A 25,774-nucleotide genomic window follows, 5' to 3' on the forward strand; every position below is an offset into this window, starting at 1 on the left:
AACTGGCGTTCAGACAAACGATCAAAGATGGCATCCAGAATGGCGACAAAGAAGTTCTGAGGATAGTATGCCTGGATGGCATCTTTATGCCCTACGCCGTGTGCAGGGAACATACAAGTGATGTACAGTGAATCCTTTACAACCAAAAGGCTTTGGTATACTGGCCTAACATCGGATTGCCCTTGGCAGGGATCCCTGTTGTAAAGAATACTGCAACAGTGATATGGAAGGACATCTTTAGCTACATAACAGGAAGGGGAATCATCAACTCCCAGAAGGAAAAGCAGAAGTACCACATACTAAAAAACAGGTTAGAGTCTTTTTGAGGCTGATCAATATTACAAATATTTCACCGCACATTTGCTACAGCTGCATGCCCTCTCTTTTACTATGGTAGAGATGCTCACAAAACTCAACTGGAACAGAAGCAGAAACTGCTTTCCAACAAATGAAAGATATTCTATCTTCCAAAACACTGTTGGAATCTTCTGATTTCACTCTGATTGCACTGATAGCCTGGCAAAGTGCTTCATGGAAACAGGCGTGCCTCAAACATTTCACTAAGCACAAACATGTATGGTTACCTGCTTCCCTGGTCAGTCTCCCAGTGCAGTCAAAGTACAGTATGTTATCTATTACCTGCAATATAAAGTACAGTTGTGTACACTTACCATAAATGTAGATGTTCGACTTGTATTCACTGTTGCAGTCAATACATTTGGGTCATCTGCTTCCAGTAGCCCTCAGTCGGCCTGATTAACAAAGTCTTGGGTCCTGCATCGGTTGCTGTCCCTTCTTCCATGACGTTGGGTCGTCAGGGGTATAAAACATGCAGCAGACACCATTACATCAGTTTTTCTTGCCCTAGATGTCAGGTGCCCCCCCCAATGGGAAGCAATTAAATCTAGAAATACAAGGATATACATCCAATAAAAAAGCAAATACACCAAAAAGCTTTTTGAGCACAGTAAGTGAGAGTAGAGGTATACCCAAAAGAAGAAAGGGGGCTGGAGGGAGGGTAACCAGGACTGCAACAGTGAATACACTCGAACATCTACATTTATGGTAAGTGTACACAACTGTACTATGTTCTTCGTGTTTCACTGTTGCAGTCATTACATTTGGGTAGATTCCTAAAGCTAAGGTTGGGAGGAGGAATTTAAACAGAATTAGGGCCAGCTATAAGGCCCTGCAAGACTGCAGTGGCACAACCAGCTCTGATTTAGAGAAAAATGGCAAAAGATAATGCTTGGTGAAAGTATGTACAGAACTCCAGGTAACAGCTTCTAAGATGTCCCTTGTAGGGACACCCCTGAGAAAGGTTGCAGAGGTAGATGCAGCCCTGGTTGAATGGGGTCTGATGCCCTGTGGGATAGGTTTTCCATGGTGCTTATAGCACAAATGAATGCAGTGGCCTATCCATTTTGAAATGGTTTGCTTTGAAATAGCTTTCCCCTCTGTCCCTGCAGCAAATGCCTCCAGCAGTTGTTCAGATTTCCTTTGAGGTATAGTCCTGTCTACGTAGAATCTAAGTTGTCTGTGCACATCTAAGGAGTGCAGTATCCATTCCCCTTTGTTCTGTGGGTTAGGAAAGAAGGTAGGCAAATGAATGGACTGATTAAGAGCCACACTGAATACCACCTTGGGCATGAAGGAGGGATTGGTTCTGAGGGACACCCTCTCCGCATGAAAGACTATGAAAGGCTCCACTGCCATAAGAGCCTGTAATTCAGATACCCTTCTTGCTGAAGTGATTGCTAAAAGGAAAGCTGTTTTCCAGGAAAGGAATTTAAAATCTGCAGTAGCAGCTGGCTCGAAAGGAGGAAGAGTGAGTTTCTCCAAGACAAAGTTAAGGTCCCAGGCTGTAGTTGGAGCTCTCCTGGGTGGCCTTAAATTTTTGGCCCCTCTGAGGAACTGCTGGAGCAGTGGGTGAGAGAAGAGGGGAGGCTCTGTGCTATAATGAGCTGAAATGGCTGAGGCATGAATTTTGATGGAAGAAAAGGACAAGCCCTTATGAAGCATCTCAGTCAAATATTGTAGAATCTGTTGTAAATTGGGCACTGCTGCGCTCATCCTTTGAGATTGGTTCCAAGCACAAAATCTTTTCCATTTTGCAGCAAAAGATTTTCTAGTACTAGGCCTCCTTGCCTCTAAAATGATATCCATCACTGATTTACTGAGGGATGGTAAAGGAGAGATTAGGTAATTAGCCAGGCTGCTAGGTTCAGGGTTTGCAGCTGAGGTTGCAGAATCTGGTTCTCCTGCTGAGACAACAGGGAAGGAGTCTGAGGCAGGTGCCATGGGGCCAAGCATGACACACTGCGCAAGAGGGGGTACCAGTGGTGGTGTGGCCAGTCTGGTGCAATTAAAATCGTCCTTGGCTTGTGCTGTTTGATCTTTAGTAGTACCTTGGAGAGCATTGGCAGAGGAGGAAAGGCATAAGCTGATAGGTTTTTCCAGCTGAAGGATAGAGCATCCACTTTCCGAGCTAGTTTGTGGGGAATCCTTGTGCAACATTTGTCCAATTGATGGTTCTGGTGGAAGGCAAACAGGTCTATATCTGGGCTCCCCCATTTGCTTGTCAACTTGTTGAAAATCCTTGGTTCCAGTTTCCACTCATGTGGGTTCATGAGGTTTCTGCTTAGTCCATCTGCCAGTGCATTTAGTTTTCCTGGCAGGAATTGAGCTTGTAGATTCACTTGGTAGCTCAAGGCTGTGTTCCACAATGCCATGGTTAGTCTGTAGAGGGGGTAAGAGTGTGTACCCCCCTGCTTGTTTATGTACCACATGACAGTGGTGTTGTCCGTCTTTACCATTAGTTGTCCTGGAAGAATGTGGTCCTTGAAGGCTGTCAGAGCATTCTGTACAGCTAACATTTCCTTTTGATTTATGTGCAGGTGTATTTGACATGGGTTCCATTTGCCCTGAATGCACTTCCCTGCCAGGTGAGCCCCCCATGCATAGTCTGATGCGTCTGTTGTTAAGGTTTGGGCGGCAAGGGGTAGTGTGAATGGTAGTCCCCTGTTTTGGTGGCAGGCCTCTGCCCACCAAAGGAACTCTAGGTGTAGGCAAGGTATGATAGGAATCATTGCTTCTAGATCCTGTGAATGTTGACACCATAAGCTTTTGAGATACCATTGCAGTTTCCTCATACGCAGCCTTGCATATGGAATTATAAGAATGCAGGAGGCCATGAACCCCAAGGCTTGCAGTATTTGCGTTGCAGATAACTGGGTTTTTGTGACCACTTGTTTGAAGTAGGTTGTCAAATGAATCCGTTTCTCTGGCGTGAGGAAAGCCATCTGGGAAGTTGTATTCAAGCTTGCTCCCAGGAATATAATTTGTTGACAGGGTACCAGGTGTGACTTTTTTTCATTTATGGTGTACCCCAGACAAGTCAGTACCCCTTGAACAAAAGCCAGATGATTCAATTCTTAGAGGACCAGTGCCTACTAATTCTAGAAGGCTGAACTTGAAAGAAATCTTTAACAGTTTTCATAGATTTAGCTTTATCTTTCATCTTTTTAAGAACTTCCTCAACCTTGTTGCCAAACAAGTGGTCCTGATTTAAGGGAGCATCCAACAGTTTAGCTTTACCACGATCAGGCAAAGATTGCTCCTTAAGCCAAGCATGCCTTCTGAGCACAGACCCAGTAACAGCAGCCCTGCAAGAGGCCTCTAATAAATCAAATCCACATTGCAAAGTATGTTTTCCAGCCTGTTCAGCAGAATGCATTAAATCCTGTAATTCTTTATTTTCAGCACAGTCAGGAATCAACATCATTTTCTGTTTAAGCAATCCAATAACATGTTGATACTTTAACATATGAAACTGGCAGTTTAAAGCCCTAATGGCCAAGGTTGCATAAGTGTAAACCTTCGTACCCCATCTATTCAGCGCCCTGGAGTCTCGATTAGAAGGGGTAGGATTTTTAGCCGTAGAAGCCTTAATGTCCTTGGGTCCCTGTGAAATAGTCTCTGGATCCACAATAGGATTTTTAAAAAGGAACTTGTGTGAATCAGGAACCCTGTAATATCTGTCAGGTTTTCTGGGAGCAGGAGGCAAAGAATCAGGGGCCAAACTAGATTCTGAAAAGACATCATCAACAATGTCTAGTACAGGAGGAATAGTTAAAGGCCTATGCTGAGGCAGGAGTAAGAAATCCCTAAGCCTCGTTTTTGAATCAGAAAAATCCTGGCTTTCCCAGTGGAAATGCTCCCTTACACTATGTAAGGTTTCACCAAAAAAAAAAAATCCTCTGGAGGGGAAGCAGAGGGAATAGAGTCCTCTGCATCAGAATCCTCATAAGTAGATAAGGGCAAATCCAGATCATCAGAAGAATCAAAAAAATCAGAATCCTGGTCAGAAGATTCATAAACAACTTCAGTCCTAGGTCTCTTAGAAGGGGGAGGTTATCTTCAGCCATTCTTATCATTTGTTTTTTAGGCATAGAGGCCTGAGCATACAGCCTGGGCGTCAGTTTCTTAGGCATGGTTCAAGATTTAGGCCTAAATGAAGAAGGAGGCGTCGGTTTAATATGCAAGTCCGTAGGCCTGAATACACCCTCAGAAGCTAGTGCCTGCATAGCGGCTCCGGACCCATCTAAGGTAGAGCCAGCCGCAGGTTCCACAGTTGAAGCATCTCACGGCATGCCGGACTCCGAATGGGTCTCAGTAGAGGCCTGCGAATCAGAAGTAGCGGGTACCAGGGGCTGTGAATGCGCCTCACTGAGTACCGGCGAACTGGCGACTGGCTTAGGAGAAGCGTCAGCAGTTTTGGACCTCGGCGGCCTGTCTCTGTCTTTATTTTTGCATTTTTTCGGAATCCCGGTAGTCGGATGGCTAACCGATGACATTTCTGAATAATTGAACCGAGAACCGAAATATTTAGAGGTGAAAATATACCAACGACTGACAGTGCGCTGATTAAATAAAGCACAAAACCGACAGCAAGGTACGTCGTGGTCAGGGCCTAGGCAAGGAATACAGTACGAATGAAAATCTTTGTGAGGTATTTGCTTTCCACAAGTAATGCAATTATTAACTTTTACTGACATCGGTAAGGAGCAAGAAAAAGTTTCCTCAACAGGGTACTTAGCTTTAGTTGAAGACTTCGGTTCTGAAACTCAAAAACGAAAATTTCAGGAGTCGGACGACCAGCACTTGCGAACTGCTTCTGCTTCGGGCACCACACGGCAAGAAAGACTGATGTAATGGTGTCGGCTGCATGTTATATACCCCGGACGACCTGACGTCATGGAAGAAGGGACAGCAACCGACGCAGGATCCAAGACTTTGTTAATCAGGCCGACTGAGGGCTACTGCAAGCAAATAACTCAAAAGTAATGACTGCAACAGTGAAACACGATGAACATCAGAATATTATATTAGGAGTTTTCTCCATCGACCTCGCCCTGACATCAGGGGTCCAAGAAAGACTGGAAAGGAAAGAGATGAGAAAGACACTTGACAGGACTTGGGTTCAACATCACACAAGAGAAAAATCGTCTGGCAAACCCATCCATACTCCCATAGTCTTTATCTAGTATTGTGGTTAAACTCTAGGATGGTGAAGTCTATGAAGATTACAGGATACAGATGTCACCCTTGGTGTAGCTACAAAACATAGTGGACTAGTCACTGAAGGCCTTGTACAGAAAGTACCCTTTAAAATTACAGAGCTCTTGGTATCTGGGTGCTTTTAGGCTGGGAAAACAGTATCCTTTAGAACATGTTACAGGGAAAGGATGCCCCATGGCAGCAGTTGCTCTTCTATTCCTAAGTAATGTTTCAGCCTCTTTTAAGAAGAGAGGAACCACTGGGTAACCCAAACTGGGACTTTATAATTCAGAAGGCATTCTGACATAAACGTCATTTGATAGGAACAAGAAGACAATGTCATTATCACTGTCCATTTCTTAGAGGGTGATATTGAAGGAAATAAACACAAAATTCCTGATCTTTGATCACACTGACAAAATGGAACAGGCAACTACTTTTGAGCTGGATGCTCCATCTCTCACTGCTGCCCATCACGGAAAACAACATTAAATAAATACTGAGACGGATCCTACAGCAAAAGTTGTACTTTCCTACATTCTTAAATTTTGCTAACTATAAATACAGTCCCCAACTCTCTCCATTTTACTTTCATACATTCTACACAAGTTGAAATCAGCTTGAAAAAAGCACGTTTTAAAATGCACTTTAACTATGATGGTACACATTCAAAGTTAAAACTTTTGTACTCTGAAGTTTGTGCTTACCCCATATGATGCTGCATTATGAAGAGGGATGAGACCACCTTTGTCTTGAGCATTAACATCTGCACCATGTTCAAGAAGGTATTCTGCTACTTCTAGATTATTGTAGCCCGCTGTGGAAATAAAAACATGCTGTTAAACTGCTTTACAGTACACAAAAGACACAATTAAATGTTTATCTTAAAATAACTGTATTCAGTGAAGAAAAACTAGAACTGGGACTTAACTATGAAATTAATTACTGGAATGGAAAATTGTCTTTTTAATATGATCTTAACCACAACACGGTCATTACCAACTAAGTGAAAGCCATGCTAGGGATGAGAAGACCTTCAAGAACCCAGAGTCAGTGCATATACAGCATGCCAGGTATAAAAGGATACAAATGTTCTGAACTAATAAGCAACTGCTGTTATCCGCCCCTTCTGTGGATGGCATGGCTTTAGATGCTTTGAAAATGTGTAACCTGTATGGTTACATTGGTTACAGCTTAGATGCTAGTTTTACTCACTCATTTCTCTCCACACACACACACACACACACACACACACACACACACACACACACACACACACACACATGCTAACACCATATAATCAGGCAGCTCAGATTATTAAATTACTGGCTCACTGAAATATTCCAGCCATGCTTTCAGACTAACTTTAGTTAAAATCTTCCACATAACTGTAGGCTCATATCAACCATGAAAATGTTTAAACCCACAGCCCTGCTTACAAGACAGCAATCTGAGGACAAATGTATAGAGGATACAAGCATTCCATATGGAATATGCAACCAGAAATAGTACAGCAATGTGTAGAGGAGGAAGCCATTTAAACTGAGAAAGAAATAATCTATAACAGAGAAACTGGGAGAAGGGACATCTCTAAGAATAATAAGCCTACTGCTGCTTAATGATAATTAAAAGTTATGCACTTTCTATAACTCTAGATCTTCATGATCCACATCTACCCACTTCAACCATGGAACAGGTAAGCAGCCAGCAAAAGCCTCTTGGCAACTTTTAACACTTTTCCAGGCTCTAAAACTCCTCACCTTGACCCTATAACACTTTTTCCCTCTGTCATTCCTCAGCCTGCAGTTATGCTTCGTAATAATAGCAATCTAACATTGTGGAATAATGCCAATGGTCAAATCCTACAGGTCTCTCCACAGAGGAGATTACAAAGGATGGTGGGAGAGTGGGTGGGTTTGTTAAAGTGGACAGATCAGTATCATAAAGATCTAACGTTATGGCAAGTACATGACTTCTGTTATCTTAATGACCCAGTCCATCTACTTCAACCACAGGACAAAGTCCCCAGTTTAAACTTATTAGACAGTATCAATACAGAATGCCCTTCAGAATGGTAGTACCAAAGGCATATCTCAACTTTGACAAAATCCAGCATATGGTGCCTTGCAAATGTATGCAGTTAAGTCCATGCTGCAGCAGCAGAGCTAGTCTATCATATCTGAAAAAGGCTAGAAAAATGTCCATCTCTCTAGATGAATGTGTCTTGGGTTTGTTAGGTAAGCATGGTTTGTATTTTAGAATACATTCCAACAGCTACCTGGACATAGTGACCTTGGAAACTTTTTTCCCAAGTCTGTACTGAGCAAAGAAAATGCTACTTTGTTAAAATACTGGGGAAAGAAAAACAGAAAAAAATGGTGTTCTGCTTGAGGTTAAATGTTGTCCCTATATTTGGCATGAAGTCTGGACTTTTTCATAATGACATCCTACCTTTATGAAAAATTATATAATGAATTCTAAAAGACAGGGCTTATATTTAAGGGACTACTCTAGAAGGGGCTAGTATTTAAGAGTCTGCTCTAGTAGAAGTGACTATTACCAACAGAAGGGTATTCCATGACACAAACTTGATAAGTTCAAACAGAGCGTGTGTCAATGAAATTTAGATTCCAAGCCGGGTTTGGCTCTCTAATTGGGAGGTCACACAAAAAGCACCATGAAGAAAAACCTTATTCACTTTTAATGATGCCAGATATGATGAGCTGATTCCTTGGTAAAAATCTGAAATGGTTGCTGCTAAATAGACTTTGACTGCAGAACAGCTACAGCCCAGATTAAAGATATTAGCCATGAATCATAACATGATGAGGACATGATCTTTGTATGGATCTATGTCTAGATTAGTTGCCCAAATATAAACTGTGTCCACTTGTTATGAATATTTTTCGTAGTAGCTATCTTTTGTGAGGCTATACGGATTTAAGCACCTAAACTAGATACGATGGGTCACTGGCCATAACGGGAAGTGGAAAAAACATGTAGTTATTTTCAGGGAATGAAGATCTGGGTAAGGGTGAAATAACAGGCATTACAGCAGACTGAAGATAAGCGGTATCTCTAATATGGGAGGAAAAAGCAGGGGAAACCTACATGAGTCAGCCAAAAGGGGACTATGAGGGGATGCCATTGGTCTTACTTTGTCTTGCTCTGTGTAGAAACTGATTAAGAAAAATGGGGGAAATCTACAAAGAAGATCCAGAGGACTCTTCTGGACCCTACTGTTTTGGGATGTCTGACTCTCGGGGGGGGCAAGGAACACCATAAGAATCAATCTAAGAAGCTTCAGAAATGGCTGGGAAAAAAGAATGGAAAGGCAATTTACAAAGCAACAACAGGATGACATCTGTATGTCTATCAAGTATGCAACAATGTTCAGAAGGTTTAAGATGTTTGCTTGGAAGTATCTGCATAGATATTTTTATACCTCAAGCAGACTTCCCAGAATTTTTCCCCAGTTACGTTGCAAATTCTGGAGATATGATGGGAAGAATAGATGTAATTGGGGGGGGGGGTGTTAACGAGTAGGCAGATTTAAAATTTTTCTTGTACAGAACTCGGTCAGAAGTGTTGGAGGAACAAATGAGCTAAAGGAATGATTCTTTTGAACTGGGATACAGCAGTAAACTTAGTATGTTCAGATCCTACTGGCTACCAGAAAAGCAATTATTAAAAGATGGAAATTAAATTCTAAACTAACTGTCCTTGAAGTAAAGAATATTACAAAGGAGAAAAAAGAACTGGAGGTGGCATCTCTAGAAAACAGAAGGAGCAAATTGCATATAAATAGAATTTATAACAATGCATGCAGAATAACATCCAGGAGAATGAGTGAGATTTAAAAGAAGGTAGGAACTGAATAATTTATATAATGTTAGAGTGAATCCTAGTTGTTTGAAAGAAACCATATATGCATCATGCATGAAAATAATGACAAATATTATTATGGTTCTCTTCTATTAATGCATACCTACCTATGTCATTGTTTAAAAACTGAAAATGTAAGAAAGGTGTTTTAAAAAATGGCATTACAATGGAAAGGGCTTTGTTTTGAGAAAGAAGTTAAATGACACGTCCTATTGCCATGTTCACAATGCCTACTGACAAAGAAAGTAAAAGTGAGTCTTTCCCTACTTACTGATATACCAAACCAAACCACTAACACTTTCTCTGAGTGGATGGCAATAATACCCTTACAAAATAAGTTCTGTGATGCCTGTAATGCAAGAATGTAAGGAGAACCACTCTAAGCACCAAGACCGATAAACAATAAGACTTCTTTATCATGACTAAATCCCTTGGACTGCATGCCTTAAACAATACCCACTTCGGACACAGGTATATGTAAATATAGGGAAAAGTAGGAATGAAGGACAGCTCTGAACAAGTTACTGTGGCATACCTACCACTGAAAATGCTGATAAGACTTGGATTGTCAAACTTGCTCACATAGGGTCTGAGTTACGATACCACTTGATCCAGAGTACCCACTGAAGAACTGTCTTGTGATACTTTGCACGGGGCTTCAGAAATACTGCAAACATCAGTCCTAGCACTTTGAGGAACAATGCTGCTGCCACTTTGGGAAGCAGTAAAAGATGATGTACTGCAGGATTGTCACTCTGTCACAGGAAGCTTGAAAGACAGGCTCTCATACCCAGATGTTATCCTACAAAGGTCTGGGTCTGCAACAGCACCATCTTGGGCTTTGAGGTGTTCACTGAAATTCCTAAAGAATGGAACAGAAGGATTAAGTGATCCCTGACCTGTGTGAGTGACTTCGTAGTACATGCTGCAAACCAAACATCCAGACAGGGGAAGGTTCTATCTTCCCTCAACATGAAGTAGAGTGCCATGGCTATAATGTATCTGACAAATGCCCTGGGGCTGTGGTGAGACCAAACAGAAGTGCAGTGAACTGGTAGTAGTTGGCTCCTGCCCTAAAGCGCAGGAAACTCTTGGATGCCTTGGCTTTTTATGTGTAGACAGGCATACCATAGGTCTAAACAGTACATCCAATCTTTTTTTTGCAAGCACTGAAGGAAGACTATCCTGACCATATGGAATCTAGTTTTACTTAGCTACAGATTTAAAGCTCAGAGATCCAGCATACGTTTGACACAGTTTATCCTTCCGGGAGCTAAAAAGAATTTGGAATAAGTTTCAGAGTCTTTCTGGTCTGGTGGGACGTCTTGGATGACTATTAACTCTAGCAGGTCTGCTCTCTCTTTTGGTTGCCTCCTTTTGTCAGAGCAGGATCTAAGGAAGAGGAAAGAAGACACATTTGGGAACGGACAGAAATAGTATTGTATAGCCTTTGGATATAATCTCCCTGAGCCACTTCTTCCACATTATGACCTGCCATGCTGAGAGATTCAGGGAAACATGACCCAAGAATATTTCCAGAGGGGATAGTCAGGCTTAGCTTTTGGGGTTCTATAAGTGCCTCCCAAAAAACAATACATAAACCCTGGTTTTGTGGTCCATCTCTTAGTATGTATGTCTGTTCTTGTATTCAGTACATCCTTGCTTTTTTAATCAGTGTTGCTGCTCAGATAGACTGTAGGGAATTTTTGAAAAACAAGTTTATTGCACTTTTTTGGTTATGACAAAACATTCTCTTTGGAAGAGAAGAACTTCAACCATACATCAGAGAGCATCCTCCTCTCTCATTCCCTCTTCCTCCAGTTTTGTTTTGACCTGTATTTCAATCAATCATTACCTGTCACAACAGGCACTGGTAAATGACACCACTAAGTTTTCTAAAAAGGGCAATGCCAAAGCCAGATGAGGTGTCACATGGCCATACTTGAGCCTGCAGCATGAGCTTCTCCATTCTCAGCACTATGTAAGAGTCACGTGGACAGTTTGGAGACGGCATTTAGAGTAGACACCTGGGAAATCAGCTTGTGCTGCAGTTTCCCACTGGGCAACTTGTTCAATATTTGTACATTATTTTTTTCAGTTAGATCATGCTGGAACTTCACCATGTGTATCAGGTAACTGATTTAACTTGCAGTGAAGATAGATAATTTGTAAATGAGCCATATGAAATGATCCACAGCTTGTGAATTTTTATCTGGGAGATGTACGGTCTCTTCAGAGAGCTCTTTTTTAAGGCTGTTGTTTCTACAATGGAGATGGATAAGACACAGTCTTACTCCAATACTACCGATCTTTGGGAGGCTGGAAGATCTTCACCTGTTTCCACAGAATAGGTTCTACCATGCTGTGCTCTCACAAAACCCTCTGCAAGCCCAGCAAAATTCTGCTCTCACAAAACCCTCTGCAATACCACCAAAACCACGTGGTCTTCAGTTTTCTGCACTGTTATTCCCTGGAGTCCAAGTCTTCCCCAGAAAAGTCCTGCTCCCTAGGCCTGTTGTGAACAAGGGGGAGCAGGGACAGAAACTCCCTGCAGAGGCTTTATGGCCATGGGTGCCATTAAACAACCCCTGTGCAAAATCCTGCCATTCATGATGGGGATATCTGGGAGCAGGGGAGACGTACTTAGTTTTGTGCTTTTTCTTTAAAGGGGCATCAGCCCTAAAGAACTTAGGAGATTTGGACCCTTGCCAACCCTCAAGCAATGTAGTTGGAACCACCACCCAAACAAGAATCTGCAGAATGCCTCTTGATCCCTCATGTATGATCAGACACGGTTCCCTCACAACATCCAGAATTAACATCTGCAAAGCCTCTGAGGACATGCAAGAAGCCGAATCCATACTGACTTCCAACAGAGTCATGGCACAGGAATCACATGGAACAACTGGACAATCCACTAGGCTTTCACTGGCCTCAAGAGCCGAATCCGACCTAACTGTTTTGGTTTTCTTGGCAGACAGCTGAGCCTCAGGACAAGACAATTCCACCAAAGCACCCTGCTACAACAACTTAAGACATTAGTTCTCCAGGTAGACAGCAAGGAGGAGTGATGACTATGAAGGGTCTTAGGGACAAACAATTGACAAATTGAGCACTTATTATGGTTGTGAGAAGCACCCAAGGATAAAATACAGTGCTTGTGATGGTCCTTATGGGAAATCTGTCTCCCACACTGACATTTTCCCCTGCTGGATGACATGTAAACTCGCAAACCAAAAGAAAAATGAGATGAGAAGAAAACCCCAATGGGGCACTTATCTGAAAATAGCTTGGTAACCAACAGAAATGAAGGAGCACTCAGCCAAACTATCAAAGATGGTGTTCGGACTGGCAGCAAAGAAGTTCTGAGCTATATACGTCCGTATATCACCTTTATGCCCTACGCCATGAGTGGGGAGCATACGTGTGACATACAACATCCTGGAAAGCCTAAGGCTTAGGTATACTGGCTGGACATTTGACTACCCTTGGCAGAGGGTCCCTTTCATGAAGAATACTGCAATGGTGATGGAACAACATGTTATTCTATTTTTGTAGCAGAATCTGATACAATCAAACACTTCGGAGACAATTTCCTGTTGGTAAAAGAAACATACAATTCAGTTCTTTTTCCAATAGACTCTGTCCTGTCTACCTACAAAGAAAGTTGCCTGTTGCATATTCATACCTAGAAACTAAGATGCTCATGCCAGTAATAAAGAGTTGATTCACAGAGAAAAGGTAGAAATTGCTGCTAGGTGTACTGCAATGAAACAATATTTTAAGCCTACAAAAAAAAACAGTTGACACTATGGTGTAAATGGATGATGCCACTGTGAAACAAACATCCTTCATTCAGTCATAAGCACAAGGAGCTAGTCAGGAAGGAGGGAGAATGGGCTTGAGTATTCAATGCCAGTTCACCCATCTTGGGGTGAAAAATATTGCCTAGCCTGCTATACCTGTGATGCCTACTAGTGGGTAGATAAGCATTCATGAAAGAGGCCAGGGCAAGTTGGGGCTGATAAATGACGTGTGAGCTAATGAGTCAGGGATGGTGCTGGTGGAAGAATGAATATCATTACCAGCCCAGGCAGCTAACGTGAGTATGATGCATACCTACAGGGAGAAGTTAAGATGGATGGATGGGAGGGGAAAAGACTTTAAATGAAATGGCCCACTCCCTAATGCCATACTCTTGCCTACAGAAGAATGAATGGGCCAGTCAGGCACTGATCGGCATAAAATGGGCTATAGGGTTCTCACCCAGTTTAGGGACTTAAGGCCTTTGACCCTGGAGGAATGAATGAGTTGACAGGGCACAGGTACAGCAGCCACTGAATGGGTCCTATGAAGGACATAAAATGTGATAGGCAGTCTAATATGGACAGTACTGTGCAGTAGAAGGACCCAAATCTTTCCACAGTAGACTTACAGAAAAATACATCCAATTACTTTTGTAGGTTTTTCTTGTGTTGGGTTTTCAAATAGACGTGAGGAGATGGACCACCCTTATCAAGGTAAGAATGGTCCCTGGCCATTACAAGGAGCAGATAAACCATCCGTGTGGTTAAATGAAAGGAATGAAGGTCTTGGTTAGGCTTGCCAGAAAGGTGGGTCAGGAGGGTTCTGAAGGGTCTCAGGCAAAGGTTCTCCAGATAAGGCCATAATAAATGGAGCCAAAATTATCAAGGCCAAAATGGGCTATAAGAATGACAAAGGACTTGCTCAGTCTGACTTTCTGAATGAATTTCAAGACTGGGAAAATGGGGAAAGAGCATAAACGTGTCATGGAGGGCCATTTCTAAGTAAGCACATTCTTGGAATATTCCTCTATAAGACAGAAGAGAGATGAGGAAACAGAAAAGACTGCACTTAGCATGATATAGCATCTGGATATTACTTGTCCTGATCCTGATGGACTTGGTAATGAATACGAAGAGGTTGCAGCAAGGCTTTTCCCAGTGACAGAAAAGCCTCTATGCCATAGACTGACCGTGGGACCACTCATGATCATCAGCAGACAATGAATGAGTCTGTTCACTAAAGAACTGGATTCCTGGGACAAGATTATGTGCTTATTTTTTTTTGGGCACAGCCAATTTCCATACCCCCATCACTTCTCAACAGAGAAAGTAGCACCAAGATTGTTTGCATACTAAACTACCACTATGATGTCTGTGTGGCCACTCAGGTGGCATAGAAGGATAAAGCCCAGACTACAGCAAAGCCATCCAAGGGCAGATTAGTGGCTCAGGTGACTGATGGAATGGCAGGGAAGGATAAGCAAGAAAATCATTAGTGTCAGGATGGTTTCATTGGCATCTGTATCACTGATCTCTGGTGAAGGTTAAAGAAACTGTTACAGAAGGCACAGTCCATGATAAGGAAGGTTGGGAACATGGCTACTGCCACAGAGACAGGGCAAAAAGCTCTTATGTCCCCACTGTACGCCTGTCCATCAGGCATACCATGCAACTTGAAGGGAGGCAGGTTGGCCAAAAAAATCATAACCTCCCCAGCAGAAGATAACTGCAAAAACCCTCACAGGATGCCATTAAGCTCTGTGACTGGCCCCAGCTGAATTTAGGTAGGCCAGGGGTGTTAAGGAGTAGCTGGCAGGCCCAGCACTGGATTAGGCCACAGGGAAAGTAGGCCATGGGATGATGACGGGGAGCAAAACAAAACAATGTCTGTGTGGGTAGGACAAGCACCATACGGAAAGAGGTTTGAAAGGCCGGTAGGGTAAGAGAAACTGCTCACATCATTTAAAATGCTGATGTACAGTCTAACCTATGACTGCAACCATACTCCTTGGACCATATGCCCTTGAAAATGCCTCCCCTACACACTCAGAGGCAGAAGCACTTGTGCCTGAGGTGACAGTCATTAGGATGCAAATTAAAAGTGGAATGCTATAGTTAGGTTTTGCATGTGCAAGCATTATCTCAAGAAAAAGATACAAGTCTTGGGACACCTTTACTAGTTGTCTCTTGGAATTCATTACCTGACACCACTGAACTGTTAGGGTCCACTACAATACCCTAATTTAATAACTGGCATTTATAACCATACAAAATAGTTACTGCCATAAGTTCCAAGCCTCTGAGGCATTGAGATATGGGAAGTAAGTGGTCCTGCACAACATTATTCACAATATTTCAAAAGGGAAGGATCTTATCTGAAGGAAGAAGGACTTTACAGGGCAAAGTCCAGCATGCCTCTGATTAAACTGAGCATCTTAGATGGCTCCATCTGTGACTTTCTAGTGTTCACTTTTACTCTCAAAGAGTAAGAGATCATATCTCTCAACCTGGAAACATCAAAAATCTGGACAAGGCCCATGAAAAATAGGTACAAATCTGTACACTAACGCAAAATAACCCCGCCCACAGCTGCGGTGGTGGTGCTGCGGTAGCGTTGTCGCCTCACAGTAAAGACGTCCTGTTCGATTCTCAGCTAGAACGTCTTCTGTGTGAAGACATGCGTGAATGGATGTACCTTCGTTGAAGGTTGTGCGTCAAAGCTGGCAACTCGGCACGTAAAAATCTACTGCCAATCATTAGCAGACTGGAGTTCTGCTGTGGCGACCCCTAACCGGGAAAAGCTGAAAGACACAACTACATAACCCCGCCCACTCCAAATGGAATTTTGGGATACCAACTTTCAAATGCAAACTGAAGAATAGACAACCAAAATATGGCACCAGAGTCCCCCTGCAGCCATTCCAATGCCCCGTTACCTGGCTATTTCACCCCATTTACCATAAACACTTAGCTTTGAAATTCTGAATTTCGACATTTCAGTATTTCGAGGATATAAAGTGAATCCATGTACACACACACACACACACACACACACACACACACACACACATATATATATATATATATATATATATATATGGGTCTACCTGAGAACGTCGACAGCTCAGAACGCCGACACCGAGAACACCGACGCCAGAAGATCGACAACTGAGAAGAACGACGGATGAAAACACCGACGCTGAGAACACCGACATGGGAAAAGGCTGTGTAAGTATGCGGTAGTGACGGACGTTAGGGTGCGAGTAAGGTAAGTGTGCGATATTGACAGTCTGTAGGGATAGGGGTGGGTTAAGTGAGTTAGGGTTAGGGCGCGGGTTAGGTAAGTGTGCGGTAGTGATAGTCTTTGGGTTAGGGGCGGGTTAAGTGAGTTAGGGTTAGGGCGCGGGTTAGGTAAGTGCGGTAGTGATAGTCTTTGGGTTAGGGGCGGGTTAAGTGAGTTAGGGTTAGGGCGCGGGTTAGGTAAGTGTGTGATAGTGACGGACCTTAGGGTTAGGGTTTGGGTTAAGGTTGTAGATAGTTGTGTATGTGAGGTTTAGTGTGGGTTTGTAAGGATTTTGGTGTGCTTGTGTTGTGTGTGTGCTTTTTGGACAGGGGATTTGTTTTGATGTGCTGTCGGTAAACTGGTTGTCGATGTTGTGGCTTGTCGACCTTGTGAACTGTCGGTTATGTGGTGTCGGTAAACTGGTTGTCGATGTTGTGGCTTGTCGACGTTGTCAGGTAGACCCATATATATATATATATATATATATATATATATATATATATATATATATATATATATATTTATTCTTGCACTTATTTTCAATTTCAGTTTTTTTTGGGGGGGGGTGGCGGACAAAAAACAGGGACACATTTTAAACATTGCTTGTATAATTTTGGAAAGTTGCAAGAATAAAATGATGCATTACCACCATGCATTTCACTGCCGAGTCTTGAACCCAGTACCCTATGCACTACAGTCAGAGCAACATACCACTATGTCAATCAGTAGTTTCCTGAAAGACAGGAAGACTACAACTTAAATGGCTATCATTTAGTGAATTCAGTTCTCACTTCTCACCATAGCTCTCAACGTCTTAGCATAAAAAAACCTGGACAAAGCCAATAATGGGAGAATATACAGCCCCAAAAATAGGGACAAATTACAATAAACTTAGAAAATTGCTACAATAAAAGATTTTGTGTTGCCATTTATTTTCTGAAGATATGAAATCTGAAATTCAAATGCCTGTCATTATTTAGTGAATTCTATCCTTCAGTGATTTGCCACAAAAATAATGAAAAACACAGATTTAATGAGGAACAAAACAAAAATGTGAGGCATAAATTCACAAGTGGGGCATTTTCACACACACACACACACACACACACACACACACACACACACACACACACACACACACACACACACACACACACACACACCTCTCCACAAGTAAGCAGAAATAACTCCAAATCAACTTAAATAACTCTCCACGAGTAAGTAGAAATGCAGCAGTAGTTAGATGCCAGTTGTAAGCTCTGCAGGCAGAAATAAAACATAAATAACTCTCCATGATAAGAAAATAACTTCACACACACCAATTGTAAAGCAGCCAGTCTCAAGCAACTCCGTGCAGCAGTCGTTGTCCACGACCTTCCCATACACACGCACCAGTTGTAAGCAGCCAGTGGGTGGGATAACTAGTAGTACCTTAAAAGCTCCAGTCATTTCCACACCAGTTGTTAGATGTATAACTCCGTACCAGTCGTTAGGATAACTAGTACCTTAAAAGCTACTCCGTGCAGTACCATCCAGAGCCCTTGAGCTCAATTCCGACAGGCTGATGGAGCTGACGTCATCGCGCATGTGATAACATCAGGTGCGAAAGCTTTTTTTTTTTTAAAAAAAAAAGCTGAAAAAAATCAGAAATGAAGGGGTGCCAATCGGGAATCCTGGCACCCCATTATTTGGACCCCAAAAATCGGTAAAAAACGAGTAATTCGGTATGGTTGGGAGGTATGTAAGAGATACAAAAGAGACTTCCTTGCCACTTCTAGACTGCAATGTGTTGTACATCTAAGAAGCCCATCAACTACACAACAATAAGCACTCACCCTTTGCATCCTATGGTTTTCTGCAATCAAAGACATGCATTTTTTACAACTGGCCGACATGAAATCTAGACAGAAGCATCTTAAACTGATAATGGCTGGCCCTCATCTGGAAGTACAGAAAACTCCTACAGTCCTTGGTGATTTTTTTTTGGGAGTAGGAATCTTGCAGGTCCAAAAAAAAAAAAGACATCTTGTCTACTAACAAAGAAGGATGGACTGTACCACAACCATTCAAAGGGACTCTCTGTAAAAGAACTGGCTTAGGTTGCTCAGATCAACTATGAGCTTGAGGTCTTTGGTCTTCTTTAGAATTAAAGAGAACTTTGAGTAAAAAAACAGATTTGTTCCTTTGTAACATGTTTAACATCTCTTATCTTGCACACTACTTTGAGAGAGGAGGGATATCGGGCAAGGAGAGAGATAGAGAGTGTGGAGCTGGGGAATGGTGTGAAATGGTAAGGTATAGCATCCGGATATTACTGTCAAGATCCAAATCCAACTTTCCCATGTGGTGGCCATCAATGGAAGGAAATGAAGAAACCGATAGCTTTCAACTGTCTCCAGAGTGTGACTTTCAAAAGCAAGGCCTTAGACAGTAGACTGTGCTCCCCCTCCTAATCTCCAAAGAGGATATCAGTATTCATAGTTTTCATGGGTGTTGCCACCTCTGGGACACACAATTCTGGAGTTTTCCAAGTATATGTTGATCTTTACTAGAACCTCAAGTGTTCTTCCTCCATTGGTTATGTCAAAGCCAAATCTGGTATAGTATCCACTGCTCTAGAGAACGGATACGGAAAAAAATCTGAATCTCACACAAATGGTTGTGAGGTTCTTGCCCTCCTTCCCCAATTTCTTTAGTTCAGTCTTAATTGCTGGCACAAAAAAACACCAACTTGTTAAAAAAGAGGTTGAAAAATGTTGGCTTACTATTCTTGCCAAAATCTGAAAGCTACAGCAAGGCATGACAGGGAAGGTTTACAGGAGTGCCTGTTGCTTTTGTAGCATTATCTACAGAATTATTAAGACAGACACATGGCGAAAATGACAATCAGTGACATGGCAACCAGCAGAGACTGCAACTTAAAACTTCAAGCAAACCTTCCAAAAAATGCTTATTTTTGTTTTAGCCAAATTTGCTGGAAACACAGCATATGTGACAAGCAGTTCACAACCCTAAGAGTAAATAGGAAGAACACAAACTTGCTTCCCAAATCTGTCTGGTGCCTGTGAATTATTATCCGAATGAGGGACATCAGGACTCAGCAGATTAGAAGCTCTATGGGCTGCTGCTTCAGGAACAGAATCTGGCTTGGAAGTCCAATAGGTCCAGTCTTTTGGAGGCTTATTCCTCTTCCTCCTACTCACTAGAGATCGCATAACATCAGGGTTACTTATGTTGTCCTAGTCACCAGTTGCATCCATTTATCAACTGTGGGGGGGGACACCTACGAAGAAAGCTGGGAATATGAAAGGCCTCTAGAAGATGCAGAGAGAACAGATAATGTGGTCCATGGGTCATCTTTTTGCCTCATCAACTCTAGAAACTCCCTGAACTAGGTGTCATCAGGTGTGGGGATGTGGGAAATCAGTTCCCTCGACCTCATCAATGTCTGACATAGTAAACTTCTGAGGGGAGTCCAAGGACTCATCTTGCACTCGTGTTTTTCAATGAAACTAAAAAGTAACAGGTCTGAGAATGATGATGAAGACTTACAAGAGTTGCTGTGCCAGGCCTCACTGACTCTTACACAACTGTACTACACTCACACTCCCACTGATGTAGTAGTCTTTGTGCTGGAAGGGTTGATTACCAAAGCCTAATCAAATTGGGAGGAGAAATGATATGGATCCAGGAGTCCCTGGCAAAGACAGTTTGGGATCTAAACAAAATAATCCAGTATGTAATTCCTTGTACATTTATAAAGAGAACCAAGCAGCTGTCTCTAGAAAGCTCCTAGAGTTCATCCTTTTCTAATACACCATCAAAGAATATAAGGCCCTCAGACAGTGTGCCTTAATACTGTCTGGAACTGATTGGATCTGGATGCTGGGTATAACAAAATTCATAGCTGAAGACAACCAACTGGAAACGGTCCATTTGTCATGAGTTGTCCTTTCTTAGTGCCAACATAAGAAATATATCTGACTGACCTTACAAAATGACTCAGATCTGTCATGATATCTGGGCTTCCTATGCATGTTTAGAGTATGAGTAATCCTTTCACCATGGTTCAGAGGGTTAGAAAAGAGCACTGGAAGATCAGTGTCCTAATTCATAGAACATTGAAATAACCTTAAGCATGAATGAGGAATTTATGTTTACTGATCCCTATCCCAAACACAGACCAGTAGGGTTAACGTGCCAACAGAGCTATTAACTCAGATACTCATCTTGCACACCAGATACTCATCTTGTACGTGACAGATCCAACAGTATAATAGTTTTCCATGTAATGAACCTTAAATCTGCCTTATGTGCAGGTTCAGATGGAGATGTAGCTAACTTTCCCAACAGAAAGTTAAGATCCCAGAAAGGAGTATCCTGTTTGCAAGGTGATCTCAGGTGAAACACTCCTATCAAATACTGTTTTACTAAGAAAACATTGCAAAGAGAGAAGGATCCATGGGCAAACATACTAAAGAAATTGCAAAATATACCTCAATAAAGTAGTACAAAGGCTAGAGGCTAATAACTCACACAAACATTTGAGCACCAGTTGCACAATCCAAATAGGGCCCTGGTTATTGGGTTGGCACCAGCTAGAAAATTCTTCTATATGCAGAATTTCTTGACTCTTTTAGTACCTGCTGCACATCCTCTAATAGAGGCACGTAAAAGGTTATCAGAGACCAGGCAGATAATTTTAGATGTTTTAGGGTGGAGTGTATCAAACTCCCCCGTCTTGTGCGAGAGGATCCAGACAGTGAGGAAGATAGTGGTAACTGCCTTTGGCCAGTTCCACAAAAATGGAGAACCAATATTACTTGGGCCAAAAGGGGGTCACCACAAATATTTTTTGGACAGTCCTTCTGAATCCTCAGAATTACCTTTATATTAGTGGGAAGAGAGAAAATACATAAAGAAAAACAGGAAGATAGATACTTTGCCTTAAAGTAAATTCAGACACCACTTTAAACAGAAAAGAAGTATTACTTCCCAAAGAAATCATGTCCCCATGGAAAATAAGACAGGGTTGACTTACTGTAAGAGCTTGCAACTCAGATAATCTTCTTGCATAAGTCAGATAAATCAGTAAATTTATTTTCCTTGTTAAAAGCCTCAAGTCAGCCAGGTTACCAAGCTGAAATGGTGCAAGTGTTTGCTTCTCTAACACAAAATTAAGATCCCAAGGAGGGTCCACAGGTTTTCTTGGAGGCCTCTTATCCACAACCCCTTTCAAAAATGTTTTGACATGAGAATGTATTGAAAGAGGAGGATCCATGGGCAGACATGCTGAAGTGGCTAATAAATGAACCTTGACAGAGGAGTAAGAAATGCCACAGGATAGTAACTCACACAAATATTTTAAAACCAAAGAAAGAATAGATATGTAAAATCTTACCATAGCCATAGATGTCCTTCTCTTCCATGTTGCAGTAATCATACTGTGGGATTCTCTGCCTCAGACAACCCAAACATCGGCTCCTACATAAAAGCTTTCAGTCTGGTTGCTGTAGGACTGTGGGATGTCACACGTACGGCCATAAACCAGGGGCCTTAAATGTGACGTCTGCACGCATAGACCTCACAACTAACTGCCCAGTCGGCCAGTAACCCAGGAGATGCCAAAAGATGTCTTTCAGATAGGTGAAATGCCACAGACTGACCCAGAATGGACCTAGTGCTGGTAAGGCTCAATGGAGTCTCTTAGTCCTGCAACTATTTAAGAAGGGGGGTCAGGAGAGAGGGAAGGAATGCTGAAACACGTAAGAGGACATCTATAGTTATGGTAAGCTTTTACACAACTATTCTAAGTCCTTCTATTCTCATGTTGCAGTATTCATACTGTGGGAGAGTACCACAGCTAAGGAAGCGTGGAGGAAGAGGTAGCGAATTCCAGAAATCCTTGCAGGATTGCCCTAGCAAAACCTGCTCTGGCTCTGGAGATATGGTCCAGTTTGTAATGTTTGGTGAAGGTATGCACAGTGGATCAGGTGACTGCTTCAAGGATGGCAGCTGTGTCCAAGCCTTTGGAGGGAAGCTTTGGATGAAGCTACTGCTCTAGTGGAATGGGCCCTGATCCTCTAATTCATGGGATTTTTCATCCAACAGGAAATAGTTTGTTTGGAGACTGCCTTGCCCAGGGCTCTGGGGTGGAAGGAAACAGAGTTTGATTTTCTGATGGCCTTGGTTTTGTCCAGATAAAATCTCAATTGCCTGTGAACGTCCAGGAAGTGTAGTATTCTCTCACTGTTATTCTGAGGAGAGGAGAAAAGGGTTGGTAAGTGAATGGATTGGTTTAGTGAAAGTTCATTGACCACTTTGGGTATGAAGGAGAGACTGGTGCACAAGGTCACCCTGTCTTTATGTAAGATAGTGTAAGGGGGGCATGCCATGAGTGTCTGAAGTTCTGCCACCCTTCTTGCAGAAGTGAAGGCTACCAGCAAGACTTGATTTCCATGTACACATCTGCAGTGATGCCGAAGTGGCTGATTTGCATGGAGGTAGAGCAAGTTTTTCCAGGATATAGTTCAGATCCCAGGGTGGTGGAGTAGACTTTCTGGGAGGTCTTATGTGTAAGACTCCTTTTAAGAACAATTTTACATCCAACCTAGAGGAGTAAAGGAGGTTCCAGGGGTAGGTAGGCAGAGACAGCAGAGAGGTGTACTTTCACAGAAGAGTATGAAAGGTCTGCTTTAATCAATTCACACACACAAGCTAAGACTGAAGGGACATCCGTTAGAGGGGGGTCCTTATGTCTTTGGAGACACCACCTGGAAAATCTGCCATTCAGAAATGTAGGATCTCCTTGTATTAGGTTTCCTGGCCTCCTGCAGGATACATAGCACATCCTCTGTGTGGCAGTGTCTGAAGGGTACTAGAAGTTTATCACCCAGAGAGTTAAGTTCAGCATCTCTAGGTGTGGATGGATGAGAGTTCCCTTCTGTTGCATGAGTAGGTCCACCTTGTGGGGTAACTTGTGGTGATTGCTCTTAGCAAGTGACCGTAGAAGGGGGAACCAATGCTGCCTTGGCCAGTAGGGAGTCACCAGCAAGATTTTTGTCATGTCTCTCCTGACCTTCAGGAGGACTTTCTGAATGAGAGGGAAGGGTGGAAAGGCATAGAGAAACTGTCCCTTCCATGAGATGGTGAAGGCATCCACTCTCCAAGCTAGTGGACAGTGGTGCTTGGTGCAGAATTTTGTCAGTTGTCTGTTCATGGGGGAGGCAAACAGATCTACTTGAGGGGTATGCCATTGGTGGACAATGTCTAGGAAAACTTCCCTGTGTAACATCCACTCATGATGTAGGGAGAATGACCTGCTTAGGACATCTGCCTGCTGGTTTTCTTGGGAAGGGATGTAGGTTGCCTGTATGGACACGTAGGTTGCCTGTATGGACACGTAGGTTGCCTGTAGGGACACGTTCAGTGACACTAAATCTCAAATTTGCATTGCCAGCCTGCACAGGAGGAAGGACCTGGTCCCCCCCTGTTTGATGTAATACATGACAGTGGTGTTGTCTATGAAGATTAGCAGTGGGCCTGGCTGAAGGATAGGGAGAAAGGACTTTAGGGCTAACAGAACAACTGCCATTTCCCTGACATTGATACACTTTTTTAGGAGGGATGTCTGCCAAGGTGCTTGTACCTTGAATCTCTTCATAGTAGACCCCCAGCCCAGACCTGAAGCATCTGTGTGCACGTGTTGAGCTGGTGTGGGTGTGTGCAGAGAAAGGCCTGGATTCCTTTGAATTTGTTGTATCCACCACCTTAATTCTGTCTGTAGACAAGGAAGGAAGGGTATTTGGTAGTCTAAAGGATGGCTGGGCTGGGACCATACATTCTTTAAGTACCACTGAATTTTCCTCATGTGCATCCTGGCTAGGAGAAGCATGGGAATGGTGGCTGCCATAAGACCCAGGAGATGCAAGAACTGTCTTGCTGACAGTCGGTCTGTGTGGAGAAGGTCCTGCAAATGATTTGTCAGTGAGATAACTTTTTCTTGGGGTAAAAATGTCTTCATTAGGTCTGTCCGGATCCTGCACCCTAGGAAGACCTTGTCTTGTTCTGGGGATAGGGATGATTTGGGGAGGTTCAGAGTGAAACCTAGCCCCTGAAGCAGGGACATGGAGAACTGGAGATGCTTTTTGAGGGTCTCCGCTTGTTCTGTTAGAATGAGGATATTGTCCAGGTATGGACAGATCTGTATGCCCTTGGTCCTGCAGAATTGCTATGGTGGGAGCTGGCCATTTTGTGAAAACTCTTGGTGCAGTGGACAAACCAAAGGGCAAGGCAGTAAATTGAAAACGAGAGCAGGTGCCAACAAACTAAGTATTTTCTGCGGTTTGGGTGTATGGGGATGTGTAGGTAAGCCTCCTTTTGGTCTAAAATGGCCATGAAAGCTTGTGGTGGCAGTAGTGGAAGCAGGGTCTGTAGAGACAGCATTCTGAAAGAGGAGTCTTTCAGATAAAGATTTAGGGTGAATAACTCTAGGATAGGTCTCCATGGTCCATCCTGTTTTGCCATAAGGAAAAGTCTGGAGTAGAAACCTTTTCCTTCTTGTCCTAATGGGACGGGTTCTAGGGTGCCTTGAACCTGTAGGTTCTGTATAATGTGAGGAATTGGGTGGAGTTGATATTTTGGTGGGAAAGGAATGGCCTAAAAGTAGGGTTTTTCCTGCCAGGATAGGAAATATCCGTTTTCCACTATTGCCAGCACCCAGTTGTCTGAGGTGATTTCTTTCCAGAGGGGTAGACAATGGGAGAGATGGGAAGACAGGGGAAGTAGGACAAGACAGTCACGCATTGTTGTTATTACTTCTGTCTTGAAAGGACTGTCTCTGAGGTGGCTGAGAAGAAGTAGTCCTTAAGGGAGGTTGTCGCCTAGTCCATTTCCTGTGCTACTAGAGGGAGGAGGGGGCTGTAGAAGGAGCCCTTCTGACATAGGATGTCTTAGCAGGATAGTTTCGGTAGAACTTGGTTATGGACAAGACCAGCAGGTGTTTAATGTCCTGCAACTCTTTGCTTTTTTCCTGCAGATTTTTTAAAAAGTTCTGCAGATTTCTTTCCAAATAGGAGGTTATTGTAAAGTGGGGCCATCCAGGATTTTTGACTTAAAGTCCTCAAGTAGAGGATGGAGTCTAAGCCAGGAGTATCTACGTATAACTAATGCAGTTGCAGCTGATCTAGCAGAGGCTTCAGCTGCATCATAACTGCATCTTATAGAATACCTAGCCACCTGG

The 25,774-nt window shown here is 42.8% G+C and overlaps 1 protein-coding gene across 1 annotated transcript in view; it reads right to left on the reverse strand.

The window, feature by feature from the left end:
• Positions 1–25,774, reverse strand: part of TNKS (tankyrase) — a 2,150,186-nt gene that overhangs the window by 742,252 nt on the left and 1,382,160 nt on the right. The window contains exon 17 of the mRNA XM_044060937.1: positions 6,267–6,376. Coding sequence (XP_043916872.1) covers positions 6,267–6,376 — 110 coding nt within the window. The remainder of the gene's footprint in view (positions 1–6,266; positions 6,377–25,774) is intronic.

The sequence above is a fragment of the Protopterus annectens genome, chromosome 2.part0 (genome assembly GCF_019279795.1).
Source record: "Protopterus annectens isolate FY-2018-M chromosome 2.part0, PAN1.0, whole genome shotgun sequence".
Lineage (NCBI taxonomy): Eukaryota > Metazoa > Chordata > Ceratodontiformes > Protopteridae > Protopterus > Protopterus annectens.